Source organism: Lycorma delicatula, chromosome 4, assembly GCF_047948215.1.
Source record: "Lycorma delicatula isolate Av1 chromosome 4, ASM4794821v1, whole genome shotgun sequence".
NCBI classification, from domain to species: Eukaryota; Metazoa; Arthropoda; class Insecta; order Hemiptera; family Fulgoridae; genus Lycorma; species Lycorma delicatula.
The window spans coordinates 81,269,123-81,287,174 of record NC_134458.1 but is presented as its reverse complement, the minus strand read 5'-3'; the positions used below and the strand labels follow the sequence as shown (position 1 = coordinate 81,287,174).

Sequence of the window (18,052 nt, the reverse complement as noted above, 5' to 3'; positions counted from 1 at the left end):
TATTTGTATGTTTATTTTTATAATTATGCATTACCTATTAATGTGTTAAATATTTTATAAAGCTTCAATATGAGATAAACACTGTTATCTGTTAATAATCATATTATTATAATTATATTTTTATGTATTAAAATGTTTCATTTTTTTATAGTTAGAAGAGAATAAATAATTAAATATCTAATTTATTCTATCAAGACATATTAACATTAATCATGGGCTTTATATACGGGTAAGATACTCAGTGGAAACAAAGGAAATTGTTCTACCGTTTACTAGGAAGTACAATGGAAATCTAACCATGGTTAGAACAGATTAAAATACTTTAAAACTACGACAGCAATAATAGAGGACGTTCATAATTTCAAAGGTTATACATCTGTGAAGTTTTTAAAACTGTTATACAGAAGAATAAAAGATTCATGGAAACAACATAACTTAGTAAAATTTATTTATTACAAATTCATATAATTGTTTTGAAGATTATATTAGTGTTTGGAATTTTTCAAACAAATCTTTATTAGAACAAATATTTACTATAAAAATTATTTGAGATTCAAACAGTACTAATTTATTATTGCCATCTTGAACTTAGTTCTAAAACACAATGCACACATATAGAATAGATGGTATAACAAAAATAATTATATAGATCATAACAAGCCATAATTATTTTAAAAAATAATTAAATTAAATTTCTTAATCCTATCTTTCCTTAAAATTATAAAAGGTAGATTAATCCTTATTTAATATTCATTAATCACACAACTTTTTTTTTAAATTGTTTAATATTACAATATTACAATAATACAATAAGCCTTGTTTGAAAATGAGGTAGAAAGCAGCTGGTGCAGACTTGTACACAATTCCAACATTTACATTCTAATTCTAATACAAGAGTATACTAGCATCTCTGTCTTGACTTCACCCACACTATACGGTTACTTGCATTTCCCATCGCGGTCAGGGCTCGCTTCGCTCACCCTTCCTGTCTAGCCAGGAGTCTCTGCCCCTGGATCCCCTGTGTTAATTAAACTCATGCTTGTGAGAATAATAATGATAAATAAAAATTAAAGCCTATTCAATTTATAACAATTATCAGGGTATTATTATTTCTTCAGAACAGTTTGGTTAGTACAGGACCCACTAATTGGTTTTTTGATTTCCCGTCGCAGCTTACTTGTAAAATACATAATCCAAATTACAAAAATAAATTACTCTCACAAGGTTATCAATTCTCATAAAGTTTGATTCAATAGCGGAGCATAAAACAGCAAAAATGTAAAAAACAATTTATGTGTTTTTATACCTTAAAGTATTAAAATTAAAAAAAAACTTGTAAATGGTTTTTAGATATTTATCTGAAGAATATTTTTAAGCCCAAATTAAGTGAATATCTCATTTAGTATAGTCAAAAATGTAGAAAATTTACAATAATTGTTCGAAACCTTTTTACCTTTCTTCACCCATTTCACAGTAGATTTTCAAAAAATCTAGAAATTGGTTTTTAGAAAATCACATGAATATTACATACACCAAAAATCATTTGATATCTTTATTTGTTCCAAGTAATTCAAACAATAGTAAATTACTTTATTACTCAATTTTAACCATTTAGTTTCAAAAAATCCCTTCTTAGTGTGCACTTACATTGGAAGAAGTACTAGTATACAAATTTTCATCAACTTATCTTCAGTAGTTTTTGCTGGGTATTGATTATGAATCACTCATAACATATTTTATAAATATATATTCAAAATAGTAGTATTCACATGCATCAGTTTTCTTGTTCATTTATTTTAAACTTTTTATTAAATACTGGTTTTATTTTCCATAAAGGAACTATTAAATGTATCCTGTATAACATCCTGTTAAATTGAATTTTTGTATGATTCTGACCTTCATATCATGTGGTCAAAGCTCAGTTAATACTGATTTAATACATATGAATTTATTGTATTTGAATTTTTTGCATTAAAATTTTGATTAATCTGTTTTGTTAAAAATTTCAGTACTGACTTAATAAGTTATTATAGTAAATAATTAAATTCTTGAGTTAGCTTTTTCAGTTGATTACTTTTATATGTCCACATTCATTCTAAATGTTAATGTATTTAGCTCTATACCTGTTTTGTTTAAATACTTCTGTATCATAAACATTCATAATCATTCTCTATCTGTATCATAAACTCTCATATTTCTTAGTCTAAATTAGTTTTTAAACCAAATTCTAGATTTTTGAAATTCGACTTTGAAAGGGGTGAAGAAAGGTAAAAAAATGTTGAACAATGATTGCAAATTTTCCTCTTTTCCAACAATACTAAACGAGATATTTACTCAATTTGGGCTTGCTCTTTAGATAAATATCTAAACACCATTTTTGGGTATTTTGAATTTTAGTATTTTAAGAGGTAAAAAAACAATTTTTTTTACATTTTTACCATTTGTGCTACCACTATTGAATCAATATTTATGAGATTTGGTAATATTGTGATGGTAATGTATGTTTGTAATTCTGATTATGCATTTTGCAAACAAAGCTGTGACAGGAAATCTAAAAACTAATTACTGGGTCCTGCACTGACCAAACTGTTGCTCAGTATTTTCTAACCTAATTTCTTATTGTAGATTAACATTGGACCCTTAAATTTAGTCACATATTATGAACTCCAAAAGAATACTGTCCATATTTATGTGATGAAAACTACTATAGGTCATAGATTTATTAATAAGACACCTAAGAATATAATAATTACGACTAAAACTCGGTTAATCTTTAAATTAAAAATGACTTACAATTTATTTGATTAATCTATAATTTTTTTTTTTAAATTTTATATTAAATATATACGTGAAAACATTATTATGACAAATAGCTTTCTTGGACCCTTACTAAAAGATAGCTGAGTCCTGGATATGACAGTAAATTGCATTCCTTACAACCTGACGATTTCACAACACCAGAAATGTCTCATGGAAAAGCACCCAGGAAATTTAATAATATGAAATAAGGATAAAATGCTATTTAATAAACCAGTTTTTATAAATCAAAGAGGTAAAGAAATTTGTGCAGTTAGCAATTATAGCTAATGATCGAAGTTATACATTTATGTAGATATAGAATTATAGCAGTTATCCATCCAAAAAGCAAGTTGCACCCATAATTTTTTTACTTCAGGGATAGATGGGAACCAGTTTATTTAATGGCAATAGTTACTGGCATTGTATCCTTGCTTCATATCCTTATATTACAAAATCCTAATTAGAATTAACAATTAAAACATTCTGGATCTTGTGAAACATCAAAAATGTTTTAGGTTCTTTTTAACTATTCAAGGGAGACATGCACATAAGAGGAATATTAAAGGTGATATTACAGATTTTTAAAAATAGTAATTCATTTAAAACTTCTGGAATAAAAATTTTAAGCTGCACAGGTCTGGTAATGATATCAAAATTAGGCTTAAAAAATGATATTTGAAGAGAAAAGATTCCTTTTTCCAAGTGGTAAAGTTTTGTGTTTCCTAGTATCATAAATATAGTAACAAAAATCAATTGATCAACATATGAAAAGTCTAATGACAAGTAACTTTGCTTAAATTTTGTGATAGGTACATATTAACTTTTGTCTAAATTTATTTAGTTATTTGTTATTTGAATAATACATCATGTTATAATTTTAATTTCAGTAGTCTGCATATGTTTTTCAAAAACTTGAAATACTTTTTCAAGGTTGTGTAATCGAGTGTTGTTTGTTAAAATAAAGTTAACTGTTGAACATGTATTCATGATGGAAACTTATCTAGAGACAAAATCTCATGTTGTGTCAGCAAAATTTCAGTGATAAATTTGAAATGGAAACACAAGTGAAAAATGTTATTCAGAAGTTAGTTACAAAATTTTTGAAACAGTTTCAGTTTTAGGCCAGAAACGTGCCCAATACAGGTCATACAGGACATTAAAATGACAGTTACAAGATCTCATAAATCTTTTTGGAGACTAAGCCAGGAAAAAAAAAACATTTCACTAGGTTCAACTCACACTGCAGTTAGGAAAATGCTGAAATGTTATCCGTATCGAATGCAGGCTTTCCATGAGCTAACTAATGCTGATTATGCTAAAAGGGTAAACTACTTTTTTCTTTTTTTTTTCAAGAGGGAAGGAATACCATTTACATACAAAGTGTCGGACTCACTAACAGGTTCCACAAGATGTTACTGAGTGCATATGTGTCCCTGCACCCTACTGACTAAACCTCCACCTCTGATAGTCCTTCCCCTTTCTAGAAACTGCTGTGTGGTATTACTTCAGAAAGGGAGAGCTTACCTTCCTGCCATGGGCATCAGAGTGACCATGGGTTCACCACATCCAGGTGACCCCTACAGGTTTGGAAGGCTCCCTGAACACTCACCCTCATCCCAACCCCCATAGGAAAGACACCTGCCTTGTGACAATTCTGGTCACCACAACCCCCTTGTTCAGCGTGTTTCTACTGGAGTGGTTCACGTCCTGCTGGTTCCGGGTTTGGCCGCTTGGTTGGGTAGTACTACTCAACACTCGGCTGCGAGATGTGCTAGCGGCAAGTCGTTACTCGAATGATAGGCGTTCGGATATTATGTTTTTATATGTACTTGTGTGTTAATAGTAATAAGTGTTTGTATTATTATAATAAGATTTTGAGCAATTATGCATTTATTTTATTTATTCTCCCGACGAATGAAGCACCCGTTGGATGTACAGTCCGCTTAATAGATATTTTTAGGTTTTTGATTCAACACCCCCTCCCGTTCCTAGCCCTGATGGGCAACAGGAACACTCACCTGCAGCCCTGTTCTCTGCACCAGGGCTTTCAGGCGCCAGTGGAGGAAGAAGCTTTCTTGCTTCTTCCTCCATCTGGAGCAGTTCCGTATCGACTAAGCCATATTAACCACAGCAACCCAGAGCTCTTCTTTGGTTAGCCTGGAATCCATAAATCCCTCGGGCGGGAACATAACCTTCGTACCCAAGAGCTCTACCATTGAGATGCTACAGGATTTTTTTGGTGTAAGAAGCATTTCTAAAGGATTGTGGCCACCAAAATCCTTCGATCTGACTAGTCCAAACTTCTTTCTGTGGGGTTACTTAAAAGTAATTGTTTATAGAAGCAATCCACACATTGGAATTGAAGACAAACATTAACAGTGCCATCACAGGATTCAGCTAACAAGAGGAGCCAGGAACATGATCAAATGTGTTGACAAGTGCATACATAGACGTGGATGGACATCATTTTCAACACTTATAAATCATTTTATAAATGTTTGCCAAAAAAACTATTATTTACAGACTAAACTAAATGATGGCACCTCTTTTAAGTTTAGACTCTGCACACACACACACACACACACACACACACACACACACACACACACACACACACACACACACACACACAAACACACACATGCGCGTGCATGCACGCACATACACATACACATACATACATACACATAATTACATACACACACACACACATATATATATATATATATATATATATATATACATACATACACACATAGCAAATATTTTATTTTATAATTCTTTAGGTAACACAACCTTTTATAAAATTATTATAGAAAATAAACTGAAAAAAAATTAATAAAGCAATGTTTTACTCCAAATTCAAAACTTTCTCAAGTATACAGTAACTGAAAACATAACCTACTTAATCATACGGTAAACAATATTGGACTGGTCTTACTAATCAGCCGAAATGCATATTTGATAAATAATAAATTATATAAATATAGCTAAATAGCAGTTGTTTTATACAATAAGTATATTATATCTATATACTTTCTTTATTATCATACTTTTCTAAATCAATAACTAATTTCCAGTATTTCTGCTGTCAATATTGATTTTTTATAAATTCGATATAATCTGTGTGATAAAAAAATAAATAAAATTCTTACAGCATTTCATATGATGAAGTCCTCTTATCATTTGCATAATTTAATATTTTTAATAACCTGTAACACAGATTAGTTTAATAGATGAAAAGCCTTATCAGTCAAGTGTGCCCTAGTTACTTAGCATTTGTAAACCTAATTTTTTTAGTTTATAAAACTTTAACACCTACAAGTGTGTTCTGTGTAAAATGGTAACATGAATTATTTTAAAACTCTGTGAATTTTATTCTGGTAGTTGTTTTATACATATTATAGGCTAAATCTACAAAGCACTACTGCTTAGTAAGATATTCTTTAATATTATTCTATATATATTCTATATATTCTAACTTTTCGATAGATGTCATTCTCTGTCAGAAACTTTTGTTAAAGTTTAAAAAAACAGTTTTCTCTAATCTTTTTAAACTGTTCTATATTTAATATACAAGTCCAGTGTATCAAAATTAATCTGTACTGTCAAATGCTTTGAATATTGTTTTTCCGTAATACATTTGCATCTTACGTAAAATTAAAGTAAATATATATATATATATATATCATTATGGCTACATTAATTTAATGAATTAAATTAACCAACAATGATTACAAAAATTAAAAAAACAAAATATAAACCAGCAAAGTTAATACATAGTGTAATTACAACTAACTGAGGCATTACACTGAAACGGTTAGTTATTCAAAAACACACACACACATACACACACACACTTATATACAAAATATAATATTTTTTCGGCCTTCACAAAGTACAGAATTAGAGATAATAATTAGAATATATTTGCATCTTATGCAAAATTAAAGCAAATATGTCAAATATCTTGATTCATGGTTTTTTTTCTTTTATCATGTAAGAATGGCTGAACTGATAACTTCTAAAATGAATTTATTATTAATTGTATTTTAACCTTGACTGAAATTTTAGCCAGGACTAATTTAAAAAAAGAAATCCTGCTCCTTTATTACAAAAAAATTCTACTTTGTTATTTTCTTACTCAGGATATATTTTTTAAAAAAAGATGTTACAAAGCCTAACATTTTTTAAAACTTTTAACTGATCATTTCATTTGATTTATAGTGATTTGTGATTGTCTGATCACTTTCAGCAGATGGTTCTTTTTATGATATAATAGTTGAAGGATAATTCAATAAAGGATTTTCAGGAAAAACTAAAGGTAATAAAGTTTGAGTCAATTTTCCTGTAAATCATGTTTCGTTTATAACTCCTGGTAAAGCCAGTAACTACATTCTTTACAACCTACCATATAGTTCCACAACACCAAGAACATCTCTGGTATAGCATCCTTGGAAATGAAGGGGCGTAAAATAACATAAAATTTCAGTGATCAAAGCCACATTAAGTGAACTGGTTCCTACACATCATCAGATTTATGGACATTGGAGTACAGTTGATCCCTGCATGCTGTTGGCATTTTTGAGTGACTAGTGACTGTAGTTGTCGTTATCTAAAATAAAAGGAAAACATTTTTGTGACAATTCAAGAAAAGATTATGCTTTCCTGTCAATGAACTTTTTTTTTTTATAATTTACTCCCTAAAGATATATTTTAAAAAACAATTCAAGAGACATGATTTAAGCCAAATAAAATTTTTGAAAACTTTTGTAAGGAATAATTTTTGTTAATTCTTATCAAATGTTCCCTACATGATAGAAGAAAATGGACAACAGAAAATAACTTAGAATGAGATAAGTACTAACTAATTCAGCTAGATATTGTCAAAAAGATTTTTCGTTATAGTAATATGCTGCATAAAACATTTTTATGTACAAGGTTTTCATAGTTTGGGGTCTTAAAAATATTTAATCATTCCTTACTGTAATCAAATAATAATTATTATTACTTTTAACAAATTTAAAAATCTTCCTTTTTTAATTATTACATTTATAGACAACTCATTTTCAAAGTAATGGAAGTTTTTTACTTTCAAGGGTGTTTTAAGGCTAATTATTTGCACCTTCTTCATTAGAGTTTGCAGTAGCAATGTTTTTAATGGAACAACTATCTTAAAAAATGTTACGAAACAGCTTAAAATATCTTATCAAATAATATTCTATTTATGTTGTGTTTGTTTAACATATTACTTTAGTTAAATTGAATGTGTTTGTGAAGTTCAAATGTCTTGAAGTGACGGTTTTTATGAATAAGATTAACATTTTCATGTTATCGTTAATAGATCTATTTGTGTGTTTTGTATGAAGCAATTTACAAAAGTTTGTTCTGTTGTTTTCTGTAGTTCTCATTAGGTTTCCTTGTATTAGTTTATGAATATGCATCCAGTGTGTTCTATGTAATATTCAGTAAATAAATTAACAAAGAAATTTTTTATTTTGATTAAAAATGATAAATAAAAATAAATTTTTTTTATTATTATTATTATTATTATTATTATAGATGAGAAAAAATGTATTATGCACCATTAGGGAACTGATGACGTTGTTCCCCAGTATGTGGAACTCCCACCCACTAAAAAATCTAATCTCTGTTCATAGACAATTAATTTACCCCAGAACTTCTTACTGCATTACGTCAGGGTGGTATCCCCAGATTTGTCTTCTCTGTCACCTGCTGCTTCGCTTGCTTATTTTGAACTGGTTCAATTATTTCTCTTCAATCCAGGTCCTTTTACTTCCTTCCCAGAATCGATTCTACAAAACTCACAATCTTCTGCTAATTACACTTGCTGGTGAGCATCTTCTCCACCATAGTTTCTGGCCTATATCACCAATATCAGCTTGCAACTGGTTTCTGATGGTGCTCCATTTATCAAATTCAAAAAAGGTGTGCTCTGCATCATATTCTTTTGGATCACCATACAGGCACCCAGGATTATTGGTTTTGCCCATCTTAAAAAGATATTTATTAAAATATCCTTGACCAAACAGGAGCTGCGTCAGATAGTAGTTTACCTTGCAAAATTCATGGTTGTACCTTCTACCCAGGTCCCCCACTAGCCTGGCAGTCTATCTGCCTCTTCTCATTATTCCATTTTTCTTGCCAAATAATAATAATAATAATAATAATGCAGATCACATCAGGAATGGATAAATATGCTACCTCATGGATAAAAAAAGAGGAGACCGTCCCAGAATTTGTCTTTTTTTGTAGTGCGGGACTCTCCCTTGCAGGCCTACTCACTAAAACCCCTCGCCCTCTACAACATGGGATGCCAGGCCCGTATTATCACAGCACCCCATGTATTTAGTCTCCATCCAAACCTTCATTGCTGACCTACACCTCTAACTAATCAGGATCCTGCGTTTTTTTTTGTGGACATCAGATGCCATGATCATTCGGTTTGTAGCATAGTCCAAATGATGTTCTCTGTAGTAAACAGGCTTAATTTTCTCCTATATACTACCCTATGCTGCAGGAACCAATCACACACTATCACCGTGTGGTCCAGGTATCCTCCCCCCCCCCCCCTCAAGTAATCGCAATCTGCGAAGGATCTCAGCGGAAGTATACCTTGAAACATCTGTGACCAGTAAGGAACTGAGCCAACTCATACTCTGGTTTCCTGTGGTTTCGGCACAGCCATCTCTGGATATCTGGGATCAGTCTGTAGGTCCATGTGCCTTTGGTCAACTGATCCCATCTCTCTTCTGCCACCTGCGGACAAGTGATGCCTCCGCATCCCACCTTATCCAATCCCTTGCACATCTCCTCCCTCTTCTAAATGAGGAGATCCAGGGGCGCAAGTCCGGCCACTATGCCGGCGGTATAGCCTGAAATTGTCCTGTACCAGAACGGAAACAGCCATGTGCACCCGACTAAGAATTACATGAGCTCACCACCTCTGCAGCACGACTGACCCGACTGGGGCTTCATACAGTATTTTTGAGCACCTGGCTTTGATCGACACTTCTACGTGCCTCTGGAACATGGCATTCTTATCTATCGTCACCCCGAAGTATTTCACTGCAGCGATAGGATGGACTACCGTGGTACCAACCCTAAATGAAATCGGGGTCAACTTACGCCTACCCGAGACTACGAACACTTGGGTCTTCTCCGGCCCGATCTCCTGCAGGCACAAGACAATATTATTTATTGCCTCGTTCCCAGTGTCCATCACCGCCGGTTCCAACTTCGCCGTCACCACGAACGCCAAGTCGTCGGGGAATCCGGTAAGGGCTGCCCCAACGGAAAGGGTGATAGACAGGACTTCATCATACGTGATATTCCACAGTGATGGCTCCAACAGCTGAATCCTGTGGAACACCACAACTCATCCTGATCAGTATCTCTCCCTCGGAGGAAATACCCGTCGCCGATCTTTCCGAGAGGTAGCCCTGGATTATCCTCTTCAGGTATGGACTGACGCCACGACTCTTCAGTACCCGGAATATCGTGCCCCACGATACGTCAAACAGGACCACAACCGCAATCAAACGCGTATGTCTTGAACCGATCTGGCCTCCCGGACGTTGGTCATGACTCTAGATATGGCATTTACAGTTAACGTGCTCTTACGGAAGCCAAACTGGAGGTCGCTAAGACCGCCAGTTGACTCCAGATATTGACTGAACCTGTTAATAGGCACCTAAAAAGCTTACTCATGTAATTAAGCAAGCCGATTGGCCTAAAGGAAGCCACCTTGCCACTCCTCCTTCCTGAGAAACAAAAGCCGGGCGGACTTCCAGAAGTTTGGGAACCATTCCTGGGTGATGACATACTTGAATTCATCAATCAAGCACCACGGAACGAGTTTTACATCAAGTTCAACGGCCTCCCAGGGCACGCCATCCAAGTCAGGGCTCTTACCACGCTTGATATTACAACTGGCCACCACGATCTATTCTATGGTGACGAGTTGAATGTTAATGGAAGCTGTTTCCTAGCGGTTCGTCTCTCACCGCACCTAGGAGAGAAAGTCTCCTAGGCGCAACTCAACAAAGTAACCCTGCCGACTACGGGAAGACGCCACCAAATATTTGGGTAAAAATTTCGTAGTCATCTCAGATATCCTCGTCGAGGGCATCGCAATGGAAGAAGTGGAGTTCCTTCCACTTCTGCCTTTGGTCCTGGAGATCTCATACTTAATATCCTGCCTAGTCCTTTTGAGCTCGTTCCGCCAGTAGGTACGGAGTTCGATACCATCCCTCCTATGGGCCCTCTGTAGTCATCTCCTGGCGTTCATGTAAGATCGTCTTAGCCTATCGACCTCGACAGTCCACCAATAAGCCCGTTTCCTATGGTGGTCTGCCTGACTGCTGGTTGATTCTCCTTGATGGCATTAGCTATGATGCCCGAGAGATTCTCAGGGTCCGTGAGGTCGATATCACCGAGACGCACCAGGAATTTGGCCTGAAAAGAAGCCAAAACCTCGACTGACTACAGGATGAGGAACCTTCTGCTATCCCCTCTCGAAAGTACTAATGGCACATAGAATCACGTTGTGATCTGACAGCATCTCGTTCTCTAGGACTTCCCTCTCATGGTTAACACTTGGTTACATCAATATAGGAGGTACTCACCTCCGTTGAAGGTTGGGGGTGTCACCTTGATTAAGATAGGTGAATCCTGCCCTGGCTATCACCTCATAGAGAGCATGACTGCAGTGCCTCACTCACCATTCCACCCCCACAGCAGGTTATAGCATTGAAATTGCCTCCTACCCAGACAGTTTTTGCCGACTGTCTACCTATATCCATCATTAAACCATCCAGGCAATGCTCAAAAACATCGAATGAGCAGTTTGGCAAGATATAACAACTAAACAACAGTCATCAAAGTCTCTAGCGAGGCATAATATAGAGTGGCCTGCTGCCTGGGCAAGGTATCAGAAACCTTGATAACGGTGGCGCTGCTGTCAGCATTGCAGACCCACTGCCTCTCAACGGCCAATGATATATTTGGCTTGCTGCACATCATGAAGTTGGCTTTTCTTGGCCAACTTCAGGGAAGTTGGCTTTTTTGGTCTCAGGGGTCTTGCGACCCCTGAGACCAAGTTGTAGACTCTCCGGCTCCTATTTGTATTGATATGGTGGACTTTCATTTCCTATTTTTATGACACTCTTTTCTAGCGGCCCTGTGGCTGGTAGCTTCACATCTTTGCACTCAGATCTTTTGTAGCCAGCTTTGCCACATTTGAAACAAAGTGCCAAGCAGTCAGGGCCCTTGCACTTAGAGTCAAGATGGCCCATATTCCAGCATCTAAAAAAGTTGGATTCTTCAGAAAGGAAACTTCTTCATCAAAGGAAACTGTGATAAAACTAACATCACAGAATATAGAATTAATTTTAAACTAAAAAATATAAATTGTTAGAGTTTTTATTAATTATTTGAAATATAAACTCATGAAATAATGTTTAAGTAAATATGTGAATATACTAGACACATAAAATGAGTGCAAAATAAATCACAGTTCAGAAGGTGTTAATGACAGTTATTTGTGCACATATTTATGTACTCATTAAAAAGTGATGAAGAAAATTTAGGGGTTTTAAAAGTACATTAATACTTTTAATTAATATTATTTAAATAGTACTTTAATCACTATAGTTCAAATTTTTACCGCTAGGTTGCTGTGTTTGTCAGTGAGTGTTTTGAAATTTTCTCTAAAATCTTATGTATTTTTTTGTTGCTATTAAAGTAACACAGTTACATGTTACTTTTATATGAATTTATCGATGCATGTTAACATATTTATTCTCTGTTACTAGGAGTATTTTTGACTTTTTTCTGTAGTGTTTTACATAAAATGTTGTCTTTAAGTATGAATGGATAGCCACTAATCTGTGCCAGATATTTTACTGCATACAGTGTGTATAATGGTGTGCCTGTCTACTCAGCTGATAAAAATATGTAAATTTTGTGATATAACATAAGTAGGAAAGCTACATGTTCGTACTATGTGAGAGGGTAGTTATGTTGTGGTTATGTGTGTTAGTTAATAGACATCATTATTGCAAGGCTACTGGAAAATTTTCATTTGATGAAGGTGCTAATTACCTTTGTAGAACAAAATGCATTAATTTTAAATTAATCAGATTAACTAATAAACTAATTTTTTAAATTTCAGATATTTAAGGATGGATTTTAAACAAATTTATAATCTTATAAAAATAGAATATTGTCATGTTAAATATGTTCAACCTGTAAGAAATAAATAGTAAAGTATTCATCTTTGTTAAAAATTAGTATAAATTTCATAGATATTCGTATATTGTATCATATATTGACTACGTACTCTTCTCATGAAAGATAGATTACCTTTTCCTCAGTTCGCATATAAGGTTAAATGTTTGTCAGAATAGCATAATTAAAAAATATGTACTCTGTGAGAGAGATAAATTGTTCCTAAAAATTTGCTATGGTATTGAATTTTTTCACTGTACAAAAACCAATACAGAGGTATGAAACCCTAAAAAATAAATTTCTGAATATACCACTAAGCAGTTTCAAATCATTGGCCAAAATTTATTTAAAAATTCAGTAAATTGCCGATTCATTATTTAATGTTTTGAAGGTATAATCAATTTTATATTTTTCTTAACTACTTCTAAAACTTTATTAGTAATAAAAATATTCATATGTACTTAACAAACGCATCTTATAAGTTCAAAAGTCATTATCATTAATTTGTATTTATTTCTTCACTAGAAACTTTAAAGATTTTTGTTTATATTTACAATAATATCAGAAGTTATTTGAATTTTTAATGCTATAATTAATGAACCCACACTAAAAACTTGTTTTTTTTCTAAATAATAGTTCAAATGTTTGTCTAGAAGTATTATATAAAACAAATACACAACATAAAAATCCTCTTGGTACTTTATGATTTTTTCCTGAAGCTTACAAAGAGAAGCTTTTAAGCTGAAGGATGTGCTCTTTCTTATTTTTCTTATCCCCCTTATCAAAATTATTAGATCAAGCAGTGAGACAGACCTCAATTCTCTTTTTTTTTTAGCTCTATCAATTTTTAAATATTGTCTATGTTTCATATCTTTTATTGACACCTTCCCTCATTTTCAAGAACTATCACATCAGTTTTCTTATTATTTATTTCAATGTTCTTACTTTATTTCATTTCCATTCATACTTTTTTTTGCATATACAAAAACATGAAAATTTCTTTACTTAAAATTCCCTTTTCTAACTTTTCTGTTTTTACCTTTTTCAATATTTACTTATTATCATCAGCCTCTACTTGTTTTTTTCATTCATTTACTTTTTCTTTCTTGATGTGCCAACCCTCACATTATTCCTAATGCTCTTTCTAGATAGATCTATGCCAAATTTTTTTTTTAATTTTGGTTTTTTTTAAACTATTTCATTTTTATTAGTTACTTCTGACTCACAATTGACTAAATCAACAGTAAAATATGCATAATCTCACCAGGTTGTAATAACATAAGTGAAATTGTTAATAATAATAAAAAAATTATGTATTAAAATAATTCATATAATGAATGATACCTTTTAATAATATAAACTGATATTATTAGAACTTATAAAGAATAGGAAGCCTGGCTTTACCCAGTACGCCACCTCAGCCACTAGTATGGCTTTATGTGCAGCCCTCCATATAAGAAGCAGTTTACTTAGACATTTCTAGAGCAGAGAACTTTACTGCACAAATGAACCCTAATAAAGAAGTATCTGATCTACTTATTGTTCAGTATTTTTTTTTACCTTGTATGCTGATTATTTTTCATGAGAAAATTTTCAGAGAAGATATACGTGTGTTAAAAATAAATGTAATTTGCATATTTATCAATTTAATTGTTGTGTTCAAAACACTTGTATTCTTTTTATATTCCTGATTCTAAACATATAGTTAAGGAAAGTCAGAATCTTTTTAAATTCTCAGTCATTATAATGTATTGTTATATTAGAACTTATAAAGAATAGGAAGCCTGGCTTTACCCAGTACGCCACCTCAGCCACTAGTATGGCTTTATGTGCAGCCCTCCATATAAGAAGCAGTTTACTTAGACATTTCTAGAGCAGAGAACTTTACTGCACAAATGAACCCTAATAAAGAAGTATCTGATCTACTTATTGTTCAGTATTTTTTTTTACCTTGTATGCTGATTATTTTTCATGAGAAAATTTTCAGAGAAGATATACGTGTGTTAAAAATAAATGTAATTTGCATATTTATCAATTTAATTGTTGTGTTCAAAACACTTGTATTCTTTTTATATTCCTGATTCTAAACATATAGTTAAGGAAAGTCAGAATCTTTTTAAATTCTCAGTCATTATAATGTATTGTTATATCAAATCTAAATTTTTACAGCTGGACCAGATTTCTGGGTTTTTTTACATCCAGCAAGGTAATTTCTTTTTTTAAACAAAAAATGTTTTTTTTGATCTAGTTAAAAAAATTTTATGAAAATTTTTTAACATTTATTAAATTTTTACAGAGTGAATGATATGGTACTCAGTGAACTAGAAAAAAGGAATGGATTAGATCTAGATGAAAGTAGATATGAAGCGGTAAGTATAAAATAAAAATAGTTTGAATAATTTAATTTTTTGCTTATAGTTTATTTATTGTAATTTTAAAGTATAGAGGGAAAAATATTTGATAATTATAACTCAAAAATGAATTTAGAGTTCAAATATTTTTATTCTAAATTTACACTAATGAAAAGACAGTTTTTATCATGTTAAGTATATAAATAAACAATTATTTTATTCAGATTAGTATGTGATTACACGTTATATAAATCATATCAGAAGTAGATAAATGTGCTAATTCACTGATAAAGAAAATACACTTTTGCAACATTTGCTGGATCTTTCAAAGAAAACTGTGAGGAAACCTTGAAAAGAGGAATGTCATGAAATATAAAACTAACAATAAAAAAAATAACAGTAGTTAAAGTTCATAATAATATGTAAATATAATAAATAAATGAAATAATAGTAAAACAAATATGTGACAGATATTAAGAAATAATTATAAAAAAAAAAAAAAAAAACAATTTTGAAGTTGATAGAAATTATTTGAGCAAATATGTGAAACAAAATGCAATTTTTTTTTGTAATTAGTTTTATTCTACTCAACAAAGTAATATCAGTTATGTAAAAGAAAATATTTTAAATCTTTAAGCAGATTGGTGAGGTTTTTCACCAGTTATTGAAAATGGTCACAAGACCAACTGAAAACACTATGATATAGGTTTTAAAATATTATATTTATTTAATTTGTTTCTCTCATTGTTTAAAGTTTGATTTAATTTTCATTTCCAACAGTCATGGGAAAACAGTAGGTATTCTGACATCTTAATAAAATTGTAAATCAATCCAAGAATTTGCTCTATATTAGAGCAAATTTTTCAGTACCCTCTGAAATTGATAAAAAATAATTTTATTCACTTTTTCAGTTCTTGGAAAAAAATTCTGAACTTGGAGGACTTATGATGAAACAACAACAACAAAACCAGCAACAACAGTCACAACAACAGTTGCTACAACAGTCACAGTCATTAGTTAATACAAATAGTACAGTACAAAATTTACGGGATCAACAGAACAAACAAACCGAACTAACCAATCAAAAACCTGTACAGCAGCAACAGCCACAACAACAACAACAGATGGCTCAAAACCAGATGAATCAACAGTACAACCAACAGAACTCACAGTACATTCAACATAATCAACAACAGATGCAACAGCAACAACAACCACAACTGCAACAACAGCAAGAAATGCAACAAAATCAACAAATATATAACAATAGAACTAATTTCCAAACTAAACAGCCAGTTGAAATGATGAACCAAGACGGTTATCAAAATGAACAACAGTGGAGTAGATTAGACAGTCAAAATCCAGTGTTAAAACAAAAAGATTTATATCAAGAGCATCAGATGATGCAAAACAAACAATCCAGTCAAATTGAGAAACAATTAGAACATGAATATTCACTAGAACATAGACAGTTTTATCCGAGGCATGGCAACCAGCAGCACTCATTATTTGGTCAAGGATTGAAACAGAGATTTTCTGAATTTCAGGTAAGTACCCAATCTAGTATTTTCAGTATATGTAGTGTTATTATCTTTAAATAAATAATTCAGAGTGGCAACATAATTCAGTTTTCTGAAAATGCTCTCAAACTATTTAATATGAGATAATGAGAATCTGTACCAGTAGTCCTCCCAGTGTTCAGTTGTGCCATCAGCTGACATACACTTCCCAGTAGCCCTCCCAACAATGGACCATTCTAAGTAATGGAAAGTTTTACAATACTCTATTCCTTGAAACTAATATTTTTTTAACAAAAACTCTTCACAGCCGACACTCTAAATAACAGATAAAAATAAAGGTTGGTCAGCTAGTAAGCATAATTTTTAAGTGTACGTAAAATTAATAGTATTCAGTCAAAAACATAATTATTTATTATATATATTGCATAGGAATGGTAGAAGTTCTATTCTATGGATAAAAAAAAGAATTGTTCTAGAATATGCCTGGAAGCACCAAGATTCATCTTAAAAGAGATTTTACACCTACAGTAGAAAAAGTATGCTATAGCCTACTATAAGTTGGATTTGTTCTTTTGCATGCCACAGATTGGAACCCCATACAGTTAAGATTTTAATATCAAAGTCTTTATTTCTATAAGTTCGTTCATATGGCCCAAATCATGATTTTTGGATGCTTAGTAAATATGATTGTAGATTTTAAGATGTTTCAAGATGCACCTTGCTTACAATTTTGTTTACAACTTACAGAATTGAAGTCATATGTCTTTGGTTCACCTTCACCATGCAGCAGTATAGACTTTAATGATTTGATTTTTGGACAAGTTGTAGGTTGAGAACAAAAAATATGTTGCATAATAGTTGCTTTTATTTAAGAGATCATGGTTGCATTAATGTGATAGTTCTTAAATAATAAATTTCCACTGTTCTGTTTCCTACTCATGGACTGTTTTTAAAATTACAGAAAAAAAGTATTGTTTGATAAAGTAAAAACCTACAACCCCTAATCCTCACTTCAGTTGTTAAGCAGATGTCATCAGCTGTCTTAAAAGAAATAGGAAAAATAAAATGTAAAGATACAGAAAATATACCTATATTTATAAAATAAAAGAGAAACTGGAAATATTATACCTT

At 32.1% G+C, this 18,052-nt stretch overlaps 1 protein-coding gene across 1 annotated transcript in view; it reads left to right on the top strand.

Annotated features, from left to right (window-relative positions):
* The window catches only part of LOC142322658 (uncharacterized), a 440,476-nt gene that overhangs the window by 314,781 nt on the left and 107,643 nt on the right, over nucleotides 1–18,052 (top strand). The window contains exons 8-9 of the mRNA XM_075361734.1: nucleotides 15,347–15,419; nucleotides 16,313–16,948. Of these exons, the coding sequence (XP_075217849.1) occupies nucleotides 15,347–15,419; nucleotides 16,313–16,948 (709 nt within the window). The remainder of the gene's footprint in view (nucleotides 1–15,346; nucleotides 15,420–16,312; nucleotides 16,949–18,052) is intronic.